Genomic DNA, 17,514 nt, shown 5'->3' with positions numbered 1-17,514 from the left:
TTTAAGGTGATCCGATCACACCTAAAAAAATTGGTGGCGACTCCTGTTTTCGTTTTTTTTCTCCAAGTCGATACCCGATTTTCCTAAAAAATGGTTACGACACTACTGTTTGATCCAAATTGGGTAATGGTCATTGACAAGTCACAACTCTTAAATACCATCACAATAACAAATGGAAAGTGATTGTTGCTGTTGTAAAAAAAAAGTGATGTTGCACTTGTCAAAAAAAAATTTGCAGCAATAAACTTTGATCTCCCACCAAAGACATCGTCTTAGTAAATTTCAATTCTCATTAGTCTAAAGACAAGAAAACACGAGAAATTATAAAGACCAAAAAGTAAAAAAGAGACAAATCTACTAGGTTTTACTGGCTAACCCATTTAAAAGAAAAAATAGATACCCTATAATGAAATTGATCCTAGTCCTTCATAGTACTGGTGCCATTTGATTAAAAAAAAAAAGAGAGGGCATTAGACATTTCTTCTACTTCAATAGTTGAGAAGTCTATACTCCGTAAGACATTGTAGTAAATGTAGTTGACGGTAACAATGGCAACCACATCTATGCACCCTGCCCTGTTATTTTCTATTTCAACTTAGGTACCCTAAGCTGCTTTTTTTTACTCATAAACCCTACCTTGACACGCCTTCTATTGGGTAATTTTACTCCACCTTGACGCTGAAACATCTGCCACCAATGTAATTGCTTCACCTTCCTGTTTTCTTTATGTTGGTTCTTTCCTAGCCATCCCATCCCACTTTTTGAAGCTTTTGATTGCTTTGAGTGCCGAAGGTGCTGCATCAGTCCGTCAACTAGTGCATGAAAATGCCCTACCTGATGCTTGACCGGCGCATTACTCGCCTTTGCTTTTCTTAATTTACCTTCATCAACTTCATTTCTGTTTCTGGGATGAAAAATCTTGTGCAAAGGTGTCCACAAAGATTTGGTGTGCGCACCGTGGGAGCGATCGCCACTATCATGGTGATCGTAACGGTGATGGTGATGGTGATGATGGTGATGAAAAATTAGCCCTAACTTGTTTGTGATCTTCCTCAGCCGTCCGACCCTTCGACCCTCAGCTTTCTCAGGCTCAGAGTCTGTTGGATGGATTAATTTGTGTGTTCTGGAAGGATGCAATCTATCTGATTCACTAGCATCCCTGTAATCACTGCTAATTGATGAACTACTGCTTTCTTCACGTGCTCCATGATCAAACCTACTGGACATTGAAGTTGAACTGTCCTCACTCAGTAAAGAATAAGCCTCATTGTCACTGCTGCCACTACTGCCACTGCCAGAAGTAGAAGACTCCTCAGGTTCTTGCTGATGCAGTAGAATCTTATGCCGCAAAATCCCCATACCGCCTTTTTCCTGTTTGGGTAGAATCTCATGTGCTAGGCTTCTCTTATGACTAAGAGCCTTAGATTCTGTTGACTGGTAAGGTGGTGAAGATCTTAATTTTGATATGGTTGGTGATGATTCTTTCCCTCTATCTATTGAGATCGGAAAGGGAGTTTTTACAGGCATGGGAGACCTCTTGGTGATATCATCCTGCTTAGTTGGAATCCTTAATCCATGAACATAGCAACCAGTATTTTCATTTTGTTTATAGCCATCTGCTTCTAGCATGTCACTCACATTCCAGTTACCTGTCTTTTTATTCACCCTACTATCACTCCTTACAATATGGTTGCAAGTCTGGCCCATCTCCTTGTGTTGAATCCTCCTCCTTTTGCTCGTTATCTCGTCCAACAAGTCATTTGTACTTTGACCTAACACATGACAAATCCCATTTGAGTCATCTTTCTTTCCATTTCTTTGACTGACCAATCCAATTAGCTGCATATCATCCCTATCTGAAAAAGGATCAACATCATGACTTAGTTCATTCTTTTTAACCAAATGTTCTTTTGCTTGTACCATAGGATACACTGATGTAGGCATAGGGGCTTTGGTAGCTTCCGCCAACTTTGATAACAAACGCAAAGCTGAAATGTGGGATTCAATGTGCTTGACTACATTATCGATGTCTTTGGAGAAATTATTTACTGCCTCCCCTCCCTTTTCATACAGATCAGCAAGATTATCTCCAGAAGCTACAGAATTTGAGGAGCTAGAAACTGATTCAATACCTCGCAATCCACAAATACTACTCTGCCTCATTGTTTCATTGCTTTTCAACAGCTCCATATTTGTTTCATTTCTCTCTGACAAATTCTTGTCATCCCCAATGGCTTGATAAAAATGTCCAAGAGGATCACATTGCCAACCTTGTTGCTTAGCATCTTTGCTTAAAATCTTGGCTGTACTGTGCTGCTTCATACTGCTTTTCTTGTTGAACTCACAATTTTTCTTTCTATTTTCAGATTTGTCTAAGGTGAATCTAGATTGCTGCGAGATAACTTCATGAGTTGTTAGCTGGTTAGGATAATCTTCATCTTTCGATGAACTGAATGCAGGGTGCTTTGATTCTTTTACCGAATCACGAATTACATCTGGTGTAGCATTTAAAATATTTGATGAAACACAAGGCCGAGACTCTACTAACCATTTTCCAGATTCAGAAGAGAAGGTATTGCCACAAATACCATGTTCTGCTTCTGCTATTATCTGTCACACAAATCGATTAACAGCAAAGATTACAATCATCGAGAATGAAACGAATCTAAAATCAAACAGAACTATAGATTGCTAGCAAATTGTTGAACAGCATATCACAGTTGGAATAACAATAAGGGAATCATCAATGTTCAACAATTTTGCTATTAAACTTTGAAGAACTCCGAATAGCAAATAATCCGACACAAGTCCGCACATTGACATGGTCCAGATACCTTTATATGTGTCTCCAAAACTCTCTTTGTAGCTCCATCTAGAAGATCCTTGAGTAAGAGCTTTGATCTTTCACCTAACTGTTTACCATCGAAGGAAAAAATATGTACACATGATCAATTAAAAGGGAATGCATATCTTCCAAATTGCTACACTTTTAGCAATTGCCTCAAGATAATGTAAAGACAGTTACAAAGGAAATGGACAATCCACAAATCTTTCAAGAGAAAATGTTGTAGTACAAATCTTCGAAATTCAACAACTAATTGAGAAATTAAGATTCTTCAAAACATAATAAGTGGAAATAGTAGCCCTAACAATTTGAGAACTTACAATCACATTGCTTGTAACATCACCATAACGTATAAGTCCATATAATTCTCTTAAAGCTTCAAGATCAGATTGCAAATCCTTCAGTTCCATCTTGCTTATCGAAACTATGGGAAGAAAGAAATAACCCCCCTAATAAAAAAAAAACAAATTTAAAGACCCGTAGCCTAATTTCTTAGAATGGGTAACAATACAAAATCCAAGTCTATATAAAAGTAAAAAGAAAAAAAAAAGAAAGCAATGAACAAGTAATGTATGCAACAAATTGAATAAAGAAATCAGTAGAAAGTATAGTCAATCAAAATAAGAAAATCCGAATTTACAACCTTTAACGATTCCAGTAAACCTTTCTTCTTCTTCTTCTTCTTCTTCTTCTTCTTCTTCTTCTTCTTCTTCTTCTTCTTCTTCTTCTTCTTCTTCTTCTTCTTCTTTTTTAAATCTCTGGTTTTAAATGTTAATTACCATGCAATCAAACATTGAATTTTCTTAAAAAGAATTTAAAAAAAATCAAATAAAATGGATGCTTACAATTGTATTCAAAGCACAAGAAGGATTACATGTGGGTGATGATTAATCTGCAAATTCAAAACTTCAGAAAACGGTTGCTAACATTCATAGAACGGTTCACTCATATACTATGCACTGTGTATCAAAATAAAAATAAGTATTATACAAATTTGCTACCTAAACTTTTTTTTAGTTCAATTTGATATCCAAATTTATTAAATGTTATACAAATTAGGCAAAATATTAACTATTATTTTTTTTATTATGCTACAAAAATATTTTCAGAATTAAAGGAATTCATGTTAAAAAAAAAAGTATCGAGCTATGCTTAACTAATTAATATTAAATAAAAAGAAAAAAAAGAGTTTTAAAAATCCAAATTAAAAAAAATTCATTATTTTCAATTAATAAAATAATTAATTAAATAAATAAAAGTAAAGTAATTGAACATATAAAATAAAATAAAATTATCATATCATTTGTCACATGTTGGTCATACATTGATTATTTTTATTACCTCATAAAAAAATAACATTGCTAAAAAGTTTGACAAGTTAAAGTACCAAATAGAACAAAAAAAAAAGATTAGTTATCAAATTAGGGAAAAAAGAGAATCAAGTTTAAATAACAAATTGGATCTCAAAAAAGACTTAAGTATTAACTTAAGAAAAAGTGTTAACTTTAGGTACTAAATTAGAAAAAAATATCAAGTTCAAGTACCAAATATTATATTAAACCTTCTGGTTTTTATTCGATGTAATTGTAGTTTAGTTCAAGTACTAGAGATTGGTATTGTACTATTATATATTTAAATTTATGTATATAAATTACATAATATATTAATATATATTAAAAAGTAAATAAAAAAATGGATTGATCTAGGACCTTAAAAGCTCGGCTCATTTTTTAAGACTCATTCTTTTGTCCAAACTCTCTCACATTTTCAATAGGTTTTCAAACTTAGATAGATTACCAACCCATAAACATCTCTAATTGTTACTTACATTAATAAATTATTAGTATTATTTTCTACACTTAAACTTATAATAGTATTTTGAAACAACTTTCAGGGACAAGAATGGATATATAGACATATTTTTCTAGATTGATGAACTATAAAAAAAAACAAATGTTCTTGAAATAACATTTGTTGCTTTGAAAAAGGAATCTACATAAAGTAATTTCATAACTGAGTTAACACTCAATTGATAAGTGTCATCAACTCAACCAAACTCTTAATAATAGCTATATTATGTTACATCCATGAAATGAGTAAAAGAAGACATTTCTACCCTGTTCACAATTCAAACAGGGTTTTTAGTACACTTCGGACTTGTGTATTGGTCAGTTCTCGATTCAACCAGTTCAATTGGTTGATCTGGTTTGGTTTCAACATCCTTAACCTAAACAATATTCTTTCTTCTAAGTTGGTACATAAATTTTCTTTTGGTCACAAATGGTACCTAAATTATTCTTATGTTATCTATTTTACACAAAAATGTTATCCGTTAAAAAATTCTAGCCAATAATAAACTACATGTCATATAAAGTTTAAAAAATATTTTATTTATTTATTTTATTTTCTTTTACATTATTTCTCTCTTTAATTTGTTTTCTTTCTTCTTCCTTTTCAGTCTCTAGCAATGCCAACAATGTTTGAAATTGGTCCTCCCAAGGTCGAGATGCTGGCGATTAATTCCATTTTCAAACTTCACTGCCTACTTGTTCAACCTAACGGGATTGAAAAAGTTCATGCATCAATCAAAATTAGAGTTTTCAGAGCTACACTGGGAACTGGTCCTAAGAGTTGAATAGTTGACTCGAAAATTAATACAAATCAATTGAACCGAGCTTAAAAAATCGATTGAACTAATTTTCTCTATTTTTTAAATATTTTTATTTTTAATGAATTTTTTAAATACATAAAGGAAAATATATTTGTCTTTTTGCTTCATGAAAAATTTTAATTATTTATTTTTTTAAAAATAGAGTTAACAGTTTGAATAATAGTTGAACTTATAAAAATATCAATTATGTTTATATATAACTATTTCTCCAATTGAATCGGTACTCGATTAACTCATGTTACCAACTTAATCAAAAATTTTATACTAAGTATATAGATAGATAATATAGATATAGATATTAATATAAATATAAATTTATTACATTAAATTGTAGAACATGATGCAAGTGAAAAAGGGTTTTTGTAAAAATATAAAAAATTTATAGAAAAATTAAAATAAAAAATTGATTAAAATGGTAAATTTAAGGTTTTATAGACATTGATGCTATTCAACTAGTTAATTAAAACCACAAAAAAAAGTAATTATGAAGAAAATATTTTAAAAAAATGTAAAACGAAATGAGTTATCACTTACCAGTCACTTGCTATGTGAAGATAGTTAGCGAGTAACTTATTCTAGTATTAAATAGAATGCTGAGAGAGTATTTTCAGCCTTTGGGTTCTATGGTGTAGTGGTTAGCACTCTGGACTTTGAATCCAGCGACCTGGGTTCGACTCCCGGTAGGACCTATTTTTCATCTTTTAATTTTTTAAAAGTGAAAAGGAATTCGATGGTCAGGATCCCGCTTCATTGTGTGTTGTGATTTGCAATTTTCATTGAAATATTTATGAAAACACCCAACTTTACTTTCTAATCACTAATAACTCACATGCAATCATTGCTATAAGTTCTAATCATATCTGTTCTTTTGGACAGTCTAAAACTACATAGTTCTTCTCTAACCTATAAATAGAATGATAATACACTTCAGCTCACTCGAACTCACGTTCTCTTGCATTGACAAGAATATTCATACCAATCGAACTAAAACTCAATCAACAAAATTTTTTTTTTTCTTTTAGGAAATAGTATTGTCACAATGAGTCTTATGTAAACACAAAACTCCTGAAAAATTGGAAACTTACCTTTGTTGTCATTGCACATGTAAAGCCTAAACGGACGGAAATCACTATCCCCTCTCAAAGCCTAAACTCTGAATTTGGTGCAATGATTCCTGACTGTTTGTGGATAAAAGCTCAATTCCAGCATATTGCTTTTTGTTGGGTTCGATGGACTACAAATAGAGTAGCTCACTTCATTGCTCAAGCACTTTTATTGTCTCCATCTGCTATTTATTGGGTAGTCCCTCCTTTGACTATAGATTGGATTTCTCTAATGATTTTATTGGATATATAAGGTAAACCTTCACTTTACAGTTGTCAAGGTTCTATGGTGTAGTGGTTAGCACTCTGGACTTTGAATCCAGCGACCTGGGTTCAACTCCCGGTAGGACCTTTTTTCATCTTTAATTTTTTTTATCTACAAGTTAGAAATATTTAAGAGCAATGAAAAAAAATATCCAGTGCTCATTTTCTACAGTACAAGCCTAAATATTAGAGGGACTTGGTCACTTGGACATAACCATTGCTATACAAGAATAAAGTTGAAAATTTTAAAATGTTTGTATCTACTAGTTAAAACATATATAAAAGCATAGGAATTGTTGATGGATCTATTATCTCAACCTTTTGGATATAATCACATATTTTTACTTATTTTATGGTTTAAATCGAATCTTATCCAGGTTAAAAATGGTAATCAAATAAACCCTTCAATAGTGGTGAGTTAGAGATTCAAACTCGGTTTAAATAATGGGGAAGAAGTCCGTTTACCTCTTCTTCTAACCACTTGCTAACCCCATCCTAAACTCAACAAATGCTTAAACTCTCATCATCCAACAAGCGCCACCAAATTTCAAGTTGAAAACAAAAACTACCTTGTTTTGTAGATCAACAAATTTATTAAATGAATTAATGTCTAAGGCCTCAATTACATAATTAGAATGCTTTCCAGTCATTACACCGTATAATATTACTTAATGATGGATCAGCAAGTAGCACATGAGCCCTGAGTAACTCAACTACACCTTCACTACTATTCTGTATTAGCTACTTTTAACAGAAGAATAACTCCAATTATAGCCATAAAACAAGCAATTTAATACATATCTCATCTACATATAAGAATAGATATGTATGAATGACATAGTACACACTTTCAGCTTCTAATGATTTTTGACACGCCCATCTCAACAGTAGCAACTCACTAAATAATTAAACAATACTACATATTGCCATATACCATGATAAGAGAAGAAGAAAAGGAAGCTATGCAATCATGGTGACTGATTACCCTTCCGGCCTCCTCCTGGTGGCTTCTGGCCTGCCCCACTCAATTCTTATGAAGTAGATTATAGAAGACTTTAGGCTTCCTATGGTGTGAGATGCACAAGGCCTGAAACCAAAAATGTGTTCTACATATCAGCAAGCAAAGGGTATAATCAATTCAATAATGCCTTGTGTATGAAGAAAACTCAAATTATTCCAATTTATGAAAAATACCCAAAACAGGAACCAGAAATCTAATTATATACCATTTATCATTTTCTTATTTTGAATAAGAAAGCAACTACATTCAGAGAAGCATGTAGCTTACCTGCATTGCAAATGCTATGTGCATTAATGTGGGTTCTGACCATGGCTTCCCTATAAATTGAAGACCAATTGGCAAACCTTCTTTATCATAGCCAACCTATTAAGGAGACATAGAGAACTGATATTAGTATAAATGTTGTCCCACTATATAAAATCTTAACCAAAGAGAACGGAGTAGTAATAAGTTAGTACAGGAACGGTCACAGCAGGTAGTCCTAAAAAGTTTCCTGCTATCTGATATCGAACAAGGGCAGCTGAAAAGATGATGAAATGGTTAATTTCCATTTAAACATAAAATGCATAATGGAAAAATCTGTCGAAACTCGTACCTCCATTTATGTAATCGAGCTCACCGGTTTTTAGAGCATCATCAAATATTGAGTATGCAGTCACACTGTTTTGAGAATAATAAAATAATCAAAAATAAAAATCTCTTAAGACATTGTAAGATGTTGCAGTTTACAAAGAATCTACCCTGTTGTTGGAGCAACTATGACATCTGCCTTGGCAAATATGTTCTTATGAATCTGCATCTGGCGGTTCCTGCGTATAAAGCCCATATTTATAAGTGTCAACTATAAGAACTTAAATAACAAGTGAATTTTGGAAAAAACTTACCTCATTTTCTGAGCTTTTATGTACTCTTTGCTGTTGAAAGCACCGTATACCCTAAGTGCTACTCTTGCATCCCATCCTAGTTCTGCAAAATCCCTATTTCAACAAGTTTTATACTGTCAGCTTTTGAACTTCTAATATCCCAAACATGAACATAAGGGGATAAATTAGGGTTGAGGTTTGGAACATAACATACAGCTTTTCGAGAGCGGAACTCAGTGAAGTTGTGCATTCGGAGCCAATGGTCAGATAATGGGCCAGCCGCATCGACTCTATCTCTGGTATAGTAACCTCTACAGTCTTGTGAATAATAAACCTTTGCAGATTAGTGAGCAGTCACCTTTTTTTATTAGTTAAAGGAAACTTCCATTGCTAATACCTTCCACTTGTAATGCTCACAAAGCAAGTGCAAAGCATTGGAACAGCATATTCTGATTTCGTCACTGCAATCGTTGAACCACTAATTGAGGCAATTAGTGGTTCAAAAATAGAATGAGAGGTATTAGAAACCGTATCTTTTTAAGCTATAATCAATGATGAAACTGGACTTAAAACTAGTTTTTCATATAATAACATCACTAACCTCTCCATATCTTGCAAACTTGATTTCTGATATTGGATTTGTTGAGTTCAGCAGGGGAAAAAGTAACTTGGGCTGGTAAAGGGAATGCTTAGCAGGGCAATTAATAGGAATCAAGCTAACAAAGGCTAGTGATACTTTACTACAGCTTCAAGTACTTGGAAATTCTAGTAATATTATAGAGATGGGCACTTACAGGTAAAATTGTTGGCTCATGTGATGGAAGTTGGCCACTAATGGCAGCATAGCTAAAAACAGAAAACTAATGTAAATCATATCTAGAACTAACAAAGTAATATATAAAAGTGAAGGAAATGCATTGATACAAGAAAAGGAGAGATTACTTACACAATCAATGCATCCTCTAAGGTGCCTGCTAGTATTCCAACCATTCCTACTGTCCAGTTCAGAGGAAGAACACTGAAAACAACATGAATTTTCTGAAATATTGTCTAAAACTTACATGGAACACAGAGAATTATTTTCCTAAAATAAATTCTCACCCTGTATGAGGTATGCGCCCAAAAGTCGGTTTGAATCCTATAACACCACAAAGGGATGCGGGCATCCGCACAGATCCTACAAGGAAACCACAGAATATGAAGCACAATGGTCCTTTAAACTTATTCACATGATATAATGTTGTACTTAATTATTATGATATATTTTGTGGGTTTTTTTAAGTAAAAGATGAGGAAGTTACCTCCTCCATCCACACCAAGAGCAGCAGGGCATAATCCTGCAGATACTACTGCAGCAGATCCGCTGGAAGAACCACCAGCGATTTTGTTGGGATGATACGGATTTCTGGTAGTCCTGCAGCCTCAGAAAATGAAAACATATCAATATATTTTAAACATGAAGTTTTCGGTATTAGAAAAGGAGAACACACAAGAAAGTTCTCACCCATAGTGAGGATTTATCCCACTTGTTCCTGCTCCAAGCTCATGCATATTAGTCTTTCCAACAATTATAGCACCACAGGATCTGAGCCGCATAACACAGCATGCGTCACCCGTGCAAGGTCTAACCTTGTGCAGCCACTTTGTACCTCCTAAAAGAATCAAGACTCAAATAGGAAGAAACTAAGGATACCGTTATGAAAAAAAAAGCCTATGCAAGTAAAGAACATGGCAAGTGGAGAAATTATGAGACCTGTTGTTGGATATGGAGAACAATCTATTTCATCCTTGATAGCTATTGGGACTCCGTCTAGAGCTGATATCGGATCCCCTGAAGAAAAGGACAATGAGATCCATATGAACTTCTAGATGGTATAGACTAAACATTATACAGTAAAATGAATGTTCACTATTGCCAAGTTTTGAAACCAAACAGTTACCTTGTTTTATGTCTTTATGTTTCAGGAGAATGGAAGCAATAATGTCACAACAGAAAAGCACATTAGGGTATGTAATAGTGATTTAGTTACGCTAAACAGTTACCTCTTTCGTACCGAAGAGTTGATTCTGTAGCTTGTTTCAGGATATCTTCAGCATCATAGTTAATGAAGAAGGACATTGGCAAAGCAGCACGGGAAGATTCATGCACGGCATTTATAAATTGCTCCGCAACCTGTAATATCAAAAATCGATTTTCATGACCATGATAAACTAAAAGTTAACTGTATCAAATATCTAGAAAGCCTCAAATTCTTTCAGGTGGAAATGTAATCATTCATGTAAATGGGAAATCAACTATATGTCATAAACTAAATAGCCAAGAATGATGCCTTCCGGGGAGTTATTTCTCCAGAACTATAGGCTCTTGAATAATCCGCTATTGTCCAGCGTCGGAAGCTGCTGGAATTTGAATCATCTACTGACTTCTCTAAGGTCAAAGGAAGACAATTCATTGCCCGTTGAACTCGTTCTGCTGGCGATGCATCAGAGTCAATTTGTTCAACTTCTTGTTCATTAAGGTCTGTATTGATCAATGCTTAATGAGTTTTAAAATGCTTCCAATATACAGTAATCTACGCATTTGAATCAAAGGTAAAAGAGTATGTAGCACATACATACCAACAAATGGATGCAAAGGAACAAACATAGGTGCCTCCTCCAGCGTTGCATTGGAAACAAGCTGCTCGATGAAAACTTGTTATAACAGAAGTTATATGAAAATTTGAAATCTTATATCTAATATAGTATATAGGTGAAAAGAAGTTCCCTGCAGAAAGTGGTTTATAAAGTTACTTCCCTTTGCCTCATAAACTTAGCCAAATTTGTGGCTAACAGGAGTAAAGAGAGGACAAAGCAGTAAAATGGTAACGAACAAAAAATGTACCAAGTCTCAACTATCGGCCAATTATTCTTTGTGCTTTCTTCCCTATGGAATGAATGAATGAATTACAAGAACAAGTTGCCAAAATGCCATCACATGGGTGTTAGTAAAAGCTTTGAGACCACAATGTCAGACTGACTGTCCCTTGTCGGAAGTACGAGGTAAAAAATGTCGGGATTTCTTTTTTAACCAAAAATAATGGTAAAAATGAAGGTAATAAGTGTGTACCTTGTGAATTAGGTTGTTCCTCTTCAATATATACAACAATAACGTTCCAATGATCCTTGACTCCAGGAACCAAGCAAATATTTTGACAAGAAATCCAGCCATGCGAGGAGCTGTACATCATGTACACAAAACATACACATATTGTAAGATTATGCAATTGAAACATGCTTTTTGCAGTGTAATCATTGAAACCTCAAAGTCAACAAACAGCAGTTTCAAGTAACAAGGGTAGATATAGAAAAGTCTGCAACTTTTTTTGGAATTGTCAGATAAAGTTTCAGTTAGTAGTACTAAAACAAAGAAAAAAAACAGAAACATTCTTAAACAATGAGATGAAGATGAGACAGGACTTGTAATAAGCAAACTTTTGTTGGTTTCTGAATCTGATGTAAAATTAGAAAGAAAACAAAAAGTAAACAGCAAACTGCTGCTGCTGCTGATGATGATGATGGTGAGACCTTTAACATTGGCTTTGAGATAAAACTCATTGCTGTCAGGACCAAGATCAATCTCCTCGACCGGCTTGTAAACAACGCCAGCAGCCTTGAATAGTCCCATTTTACCGGAAAAAAACTTGCAAGAGTGGTGGGTAGTGGTGGTTAGAGCAAGAATGCAACAAGGCAGAGGGTTAAACAAGAAAACAACAGTGTTCAACCAATAAATATATTTTATGATCAACTTGTGTAAGTAACATTGGTTATATAAAATGAAAACTGTCATGAACCTATAAAGTGGCGGAGATGGCAACGGTTTCAGCTATTTAAAAGCGTTTATACCCATAATACCATTATTACACTTATTAAATTGCATGCTTAAATAGGCCTCATTATCAACATTAAACCATGGAAGGTCAATGGATGAAGGACCTCTCTCTTTCCTGTTAACCTGTAACATACCTCCCAACTTTCTTTCATTATATTCGCTTTACAAGGACATGTGTTGAATGCAACAAATATATATACACATATGTTTGAAATGGATATCAGTATTAGTAAACATGAATATTTCTGAGTTCTTAATCGTGTTTATGAAATTAAAAAAACTCTATTGAAAGGTGAATAAACAAGAACTAAAGAAAGGTAGTTTGATTAATTAATTGAGGGTAATTCAATATATATGTATATATATATGGATGATATAATGGATATTTTAGCAATTAAAAGTGAATATAAAAAAGAAATCAAAGATAGTAGGGACTTCAAAGATTAAAAATTTGACCTACAATATGAATTTTTATTATTGAGGGGCCGCATTGAATTTTTGGAAGGGCCATACTAAGTCTATATCTATATGTATTCTACTACAGTATGCCATTTTCATTAAGTTTGGACAGCTTGGAAAGGAGGGAAGAGGCCCTTCAACTTGCATGCCTTACTACCCTTCGCTTTCATATTGTTTCACTTGTAAAATTTTAATAATTATAAGGTTAAACTAGACCTTCACTCACTAAATTATAGTTAAATTTTGTTTTTATCACTTAAATAAAAAAAAGTTAATAAATAATAAATTATTCGAAAATTTTCATTTAAGCCACTAAACTATTCAAAAAATTTTATTTAAATCACTAGGCTGTTAAGTTTTTTTTAAAAAGAAAAGTTCTGCCAGCAAAATTCTAGTGACAATTTGACGATCGGTACGATTGATTAATATCCATCGACAAGTAGAAAAAGGTTTTTTAAATTTTGGTTCATAGATTTTTGACGTCCAAAATTATTTCATGAGAAAAAATAAACTGTGTTGACACCATTTTTTGAATGAAAACGGGGTCGACTTGGATTTAAAAAAAAAAGAATGAAAACGGGAGTCGCCACCAATCCTTTTTTGACGAGGTGTGATCGGGTCACCTCAAAAAAGTAGTTGTTTTTAATAAATGATTTAATTTTATTAAAACAACGATTTTGGTCTACGAAATTCAGAAAAATGAGTTCGGGAGCCGGTTACGCACGAGGAAGGATTAGCACCCTCGATACGCCCAAAATTGGTACCTAGTTGATTAATTAGTGTCTTAGTGTCGAAAATTAAAAATTTGAAGAGTTTTTAAAAAAATACGATTCTTAAAAGAAAATCTGATATCGTGAATTGAAACATAAGATTCTCTTGTTCCGGAGGAATATCACATCCCGCGCGTTAGGACACGATACTCTAAACCATCGAAACCAAGATCACCTTATAGTTTAATGAAACCATACTTTGAAGCTTTAAGAGGATATTTGGCTATTTAGTCAAACGAGAAATCGAAACCCAGCACGTTAGGGCACGTTTTCTCGAGTTTCCAAACGCGAAATATTGTCTTATTTAGAAAAATTTTCCTTTTGGTGTTTAGTGTCAATGCTTGACAAAACAATAACGAATACGACAAGGTGAGCAAAGTAAAGTGAGTAACAACAATGCAATAGGCAAAATGAAATGACGAGGCGATTACATAAACAAAGCATACAAATAAATAAATAGAACTAACATTAAAAAAAAAAGCACAAGTGTACACGAATAAATAAACAAACACCAAATAACAATGATGACAATAAATACAATTATGTAAAAATATATATGCATATATAATTTTAAGCCATAAAATAAGAAATATATATATATATTATAGAATATGAAAACATAGATAAATATATACATATATGTGTAAAAAAATAATATTATAAAAAAAAGGGTACGTATACATGTATAAAAAAAATAAATGTATTAACAATGAATATAATAAGGGTAAGAAAACAAGTATATACACAATATATATGTAACGTGGTACTAAGGACATATATATATATACAATACAGTATTTAAAATAATATTTACGTAATACAAAATATAATATTAAAAGGTATATGTACATACGTAATATATAAATACATATATAATATAATGTTAAAATATTTACATAATACTAAAATATTTAGGTAATATATGCGTATATTGAAAACTAGTAATAATATTACCGAGGTATATACAAATATATCAAGTATATATACGTATTATAAATATATAAATATATAACAAAGCATAAACTAATAAAAATAATAAGAATAATAATAACGATAACATTGGAATATAAAAGAAACAAACATAACATTAATAAAATATTAAAATAAAGTGAAATAAAAATATTAAATATGAGAATATATATAGGTATACCCGTACATAATAAAAATATATACTAATACATAATAATAATAATGGTAATATAAAAATAACAAGGATATTTAATAAAGATATAAAATCAACAAAAAAAGGACTAAAATTGAATTAAAAACAAAGTTGTGGGGCCAATTTGAAATGAAAACAAAGAAAAGGGACTTAATTGTACGCGCGTGAAACGTTGGGGGACCGAAACAACAATTATTCCTTTCCTTTAAAACGCAGCACATTGGCGGGGACTAAATCGAAAAGCGCGAGAAATTATAGGGCCAAATTGAAAACCATAAAAAACTTAATTGTGAAGCATCAGAAAAGCGGAAGGACTGCGCGCATAAATATCCCATTCAAATGAAAACACGCGGATCCTCTAGCGGGTCGGGTCGGATGGGTCGGGCATGGCCAAAACGACGTCGTTTTGGGGCTTAAGTGTAGCCCCCAAAACGACGTCGTTTTGGAGGGCTATATAAGGCCTAAACTAACCAAAAAAAATCATTTGGGGAGAGGGAAAGGAAAAAAAAGAGAGAGGGAAGGGAGAAGGGAGAGAGAAGGGAGGGGAATCCGGCCAGGGGCCGGTCACCGGACGGCCACCGGAGGCTCGCCGGCGCCGGCGTGCGGTGGCCGGAAAAGGTAAAAAAATATTTTTTTTATTTTTTTTTGTTATTTGTTCTTGGTCTTAGAATATATAGATTTTAGGTTTATATTAACTTCAAAAATGTATAGATATGTATATAGAAATCGAAAAAAAAAGTAACCTTTTCCGTTTGCCTTTCCTTTTTTCCGAATGCTTGCTATCTCAGAGATCTATGTATTTTTTTTAAAACTCTAACTTCTGCTTTTTTGTATTCAAATGCCGAAAAAACAAACAAAAAAAAGAATAAGAACCCAAAGAAAAAAAACCCCCCGTTTTCGTTTTTTATTTCGGGTTTTATAACCCATTTTACATCCTTTTTCTATTATTCTATCCTGTTTTTTGTCTTGATCTTGCAGGGTATGGAGGTGCTGGTAGTGGAGGAGGAGCAGGTGGCCGACATGGTGGCATGGAGAGCTGGGCGTGGCAGAAGAGGAGGCCACGCGAGGCATGCGGCGGCCAGCTAGGGTTTGCTGCTGAATTTTGCTGAAAAATGTTTTAGATTTTGGGCCATTTGGGCTTTAGGATTTTGATTTGTTTGGGTTTGAATTTTGGGTCAGAGTTTGGGTTTGTAAATGGGCTGTTACTTTTGGGTTTATTATTTTTATTTTGTTTTTGTTTTGCACTGGGCCCGGGCAAAATGGGCTCATACAGCTGCCCCTCTTTGCTCATTTTCGTGTAACGAGAATAGAGCAAAGACATCAAAAGGGCCAATTTTGCCCGGTCTTGCCGAGTCTTGACTTTTTGGTGCTCATCTTCTTCAAATAGCCTTATTCCAACCTGCCACGTCTTGTTGCTTCGATCCACTCTACTGCAACTTCAGATACGCCTTGTAGCTTCAATCTACTCTGCTACGACTCCATGGGGATGAGATTTGTGTTTTTAGTCTGCTCCACTACTATTTAGGGAGATAAGACTGTGGTTTCGATCTATTCTACTGTCAAATGCAGGGAGATAGAGTTATCAGCTTCAATGTACTCCACTGTAGTCACAGGGAGGTAAAATCTGCCATCTTTGATCTGTTTCGCTGCCAAATACAGGAAGGCAAGATCTGCAATCTTCGATCTACTTCACGCCAATACACGAAGATAAGATCTATTTTTTTTTCGATCTACTTCACCACCAGTATGGGAAGACAAGATCTGCATCGTCAATCCACTTCCTACCAATATAGGAAGACCGGATCTGCTACCTTTGATCTACTTCACGCCAATACATGAAGACAAGATCTGCTTTCTGCAATCTACTTCGCCACCAATATGGGAATACAAGATCTGCATCTTTGATCCACTTCCTACCAATATAGGAAGATATGATCTGCTACCTTTGATCTACTTCACGCCAATACATGAAGACAAGATCTGCTTTCTTCGATCTACTTTGCCACCAATATGGGAAGACAAGATCTGCATCTTCGATCCACTTCCTACCAATATAGGAAGATAGGATCTGATACCTTCGATCTACTTCGCCACCAATATGGGAAGACAAGATCTACTTTCTGCAATCTACTTCGCCACCAATATGGGAAGACAAGATCTGCATCTTCGATCCACTTCCTACCAATATAGGAAGATAGGATCTGCTACCTTCGATCTACTTCGCCGCCAATATGGGAAGACAAGATCTGCATCTTCGATCCACTTCCTACCAATATAGGAAGATAGGATCTGCTACCTTCGATCTACTTCACGCCAATACATGAAGACAAGATCTGCTTTCTGCGATCTACTTCGCCACCAATATGGGAAGACAAGATCTGCATCGTCGATCCACTTCCTACCAATATAGGAAGACAAGACCTACTATCTTTGATCTACTTCACGCCAATACATGAAGACAAGATCTGCTTTCTGTGATCTACTT

The 17,514-nt window shown here is 34.0% G+C and overlaps 2 protein-coding genes and 2 non-coding genes across 4 annotated transcripts; 2 read left to right on the top strand and 2 right to left on the bottom strand.

Moving 5' to 3' along the window:
* Positions 1-259: 259 nt before the first annotated feature.
* LOC121229647 (uncharacterized) lies at positions 260-3,796 on the bottom strand. The gene is made up of 5 exons (XM_041114399.1): positions 3,691-3,796; positions 3,489-3,603; positions 3,166-3,294; positions 2,835-2,912; positions 260-2,610 (listed from the first exon to the last, which is right to left on the bottom strand). The coding sequence occupies exons 3-5, from the start codon at positions 3,253-3,255 to the stop codon at positions 586-588; spliced, it is 2,193 nt and encodes a 730-aa protein (XP_040970333.1). The 5' UTR covers positions 3,256-3,294; positions 3,489-3,603; positions 3,691-3,796; the 3' UTR covers positions 260-585.
* A 2,337-nt stretch (positions 3,797-6,133) lies between these two features.
* On the top strand, positions 6,134-6,205 carry TRNAQ-UUG (transfer RNA glutamine (anticodon UUG)). The gene has a single exon. It is a non-coding gene; the product is annotated as a tRNA-Gln (tRNA).
* Positions 6,206-6,899: 694 nt separating this feature from the next.
* On the top strand, positions 6,900-6,971 carry TRNAQ-UUG (transfer RNA glutamine (anticodon UUG)). The gene has a single exon. It is a non-coding gene; the product is annotated as a tRNA-Gln (tRNA).
* A 657-nt stretch (positions 6,972-7,628) lies between these two features.
* LOC107890812 (fatty acid amide hydrolase) lies at positions 7,629-12,609 on the bottom strand. Its single transcript, XM_016815381.2, has 20 exons — positions 12,335-12,609; positions 11,877-11,986; positions 11,387-11,447; positions 11,098-11,288; positions 10,811-10,940; positions 10,521-10,598; positions 10,272-10,419; positions 10,069-10,181; positions 9,869-9,944; positions 9,714-9,785; positions 9,562-9,613; positions 9,369-9,440; positions 9,165-9,245; positions 8,982-9,085; positions 8,789-8,881; positions 8,645-8,713; positions 8,500-8,564; positions 8,363-8,424; positions 8,172-8,267; positions 7,629-7,970 (listed from the first exon to the last, which is right to left on the bottom strand). The coding sequence occupies exons 1-20, from the start codon at positions 12,594-12,596 to the stop codon at positions 7,908-7,910; spliced, it is 1,998 nt and encodes a 665-aa protein (XP_016670870.1). The 5' UTR covers positions 12,597-12,609; the 3' UTR covers positions 7,629-7,907.
* Positions 12,610-17,514: the final 4,905 nt, after the last annotated feature.

Source organism: Gossypium hirsutum, chromosome A05 (assembly GCF_007990345.1).
Source record: "Gossypium hirsutum isolate 1008001.06 chromosome A05, Gossypium_hirsutum_v2.1, whole genome shotgun sequence".
Taxonomy (NCBI): domain Eukaryota; kingdom Viridiplantae; phylum Streptophyta; class Magnoliopsida; order Malvales; family Malvaceae; genus Gossypium; species Gossypium hirsutum.
This window is presented reverse-complemented; position numbering and strand designations above follow the sequence as displayed.

Bases quoted from the DNA above. Each gene is read 5' to 3' on its own strand.
- LOC107890812 (XM_016815381.2), bottom strand. From the start codon at position 12,596: ATGACAGTTTTCATTTTATATAACCAATGTTACTTACACAAGTTGATC. The intron at 9,786-9,868 runs GTGAGAATTTAT...TGTTGTTTTCAG, and splicing joins GGGCGCATACCTCATACAGG to TGTTCTTCCTCTGAACTGGA. The intron at 9,614-9,713 runs GTAAGTAATCTC...TTCTGTTTTTAG, and splicing joins TTAGAGGATGCATTGATTGT to CTATGCTGCCATTAGTGGCC.
- LOC121229647 (XM_041114399.1), bottom strand. From the start codon at position 3,255: ATGGAACTGAAGGATTTGCAATCTGATCTTGAAGCTTTAAGAGAATTA. The intron at 2,913-3,165 runs GTAAGTTCTCAA...GATGGTAAACAG, and splicing joins ATGTTACAAGCAATGTGATT to TTAGGTGAAAGATCAAAGCT. The intron at 2,611-2,834 runs GTATCTGGACCA...TTTGTGTGACAG, and splicing joins TTTTGGAGACACATATAAAG to ATAATAGCAGAAGCAGAACA.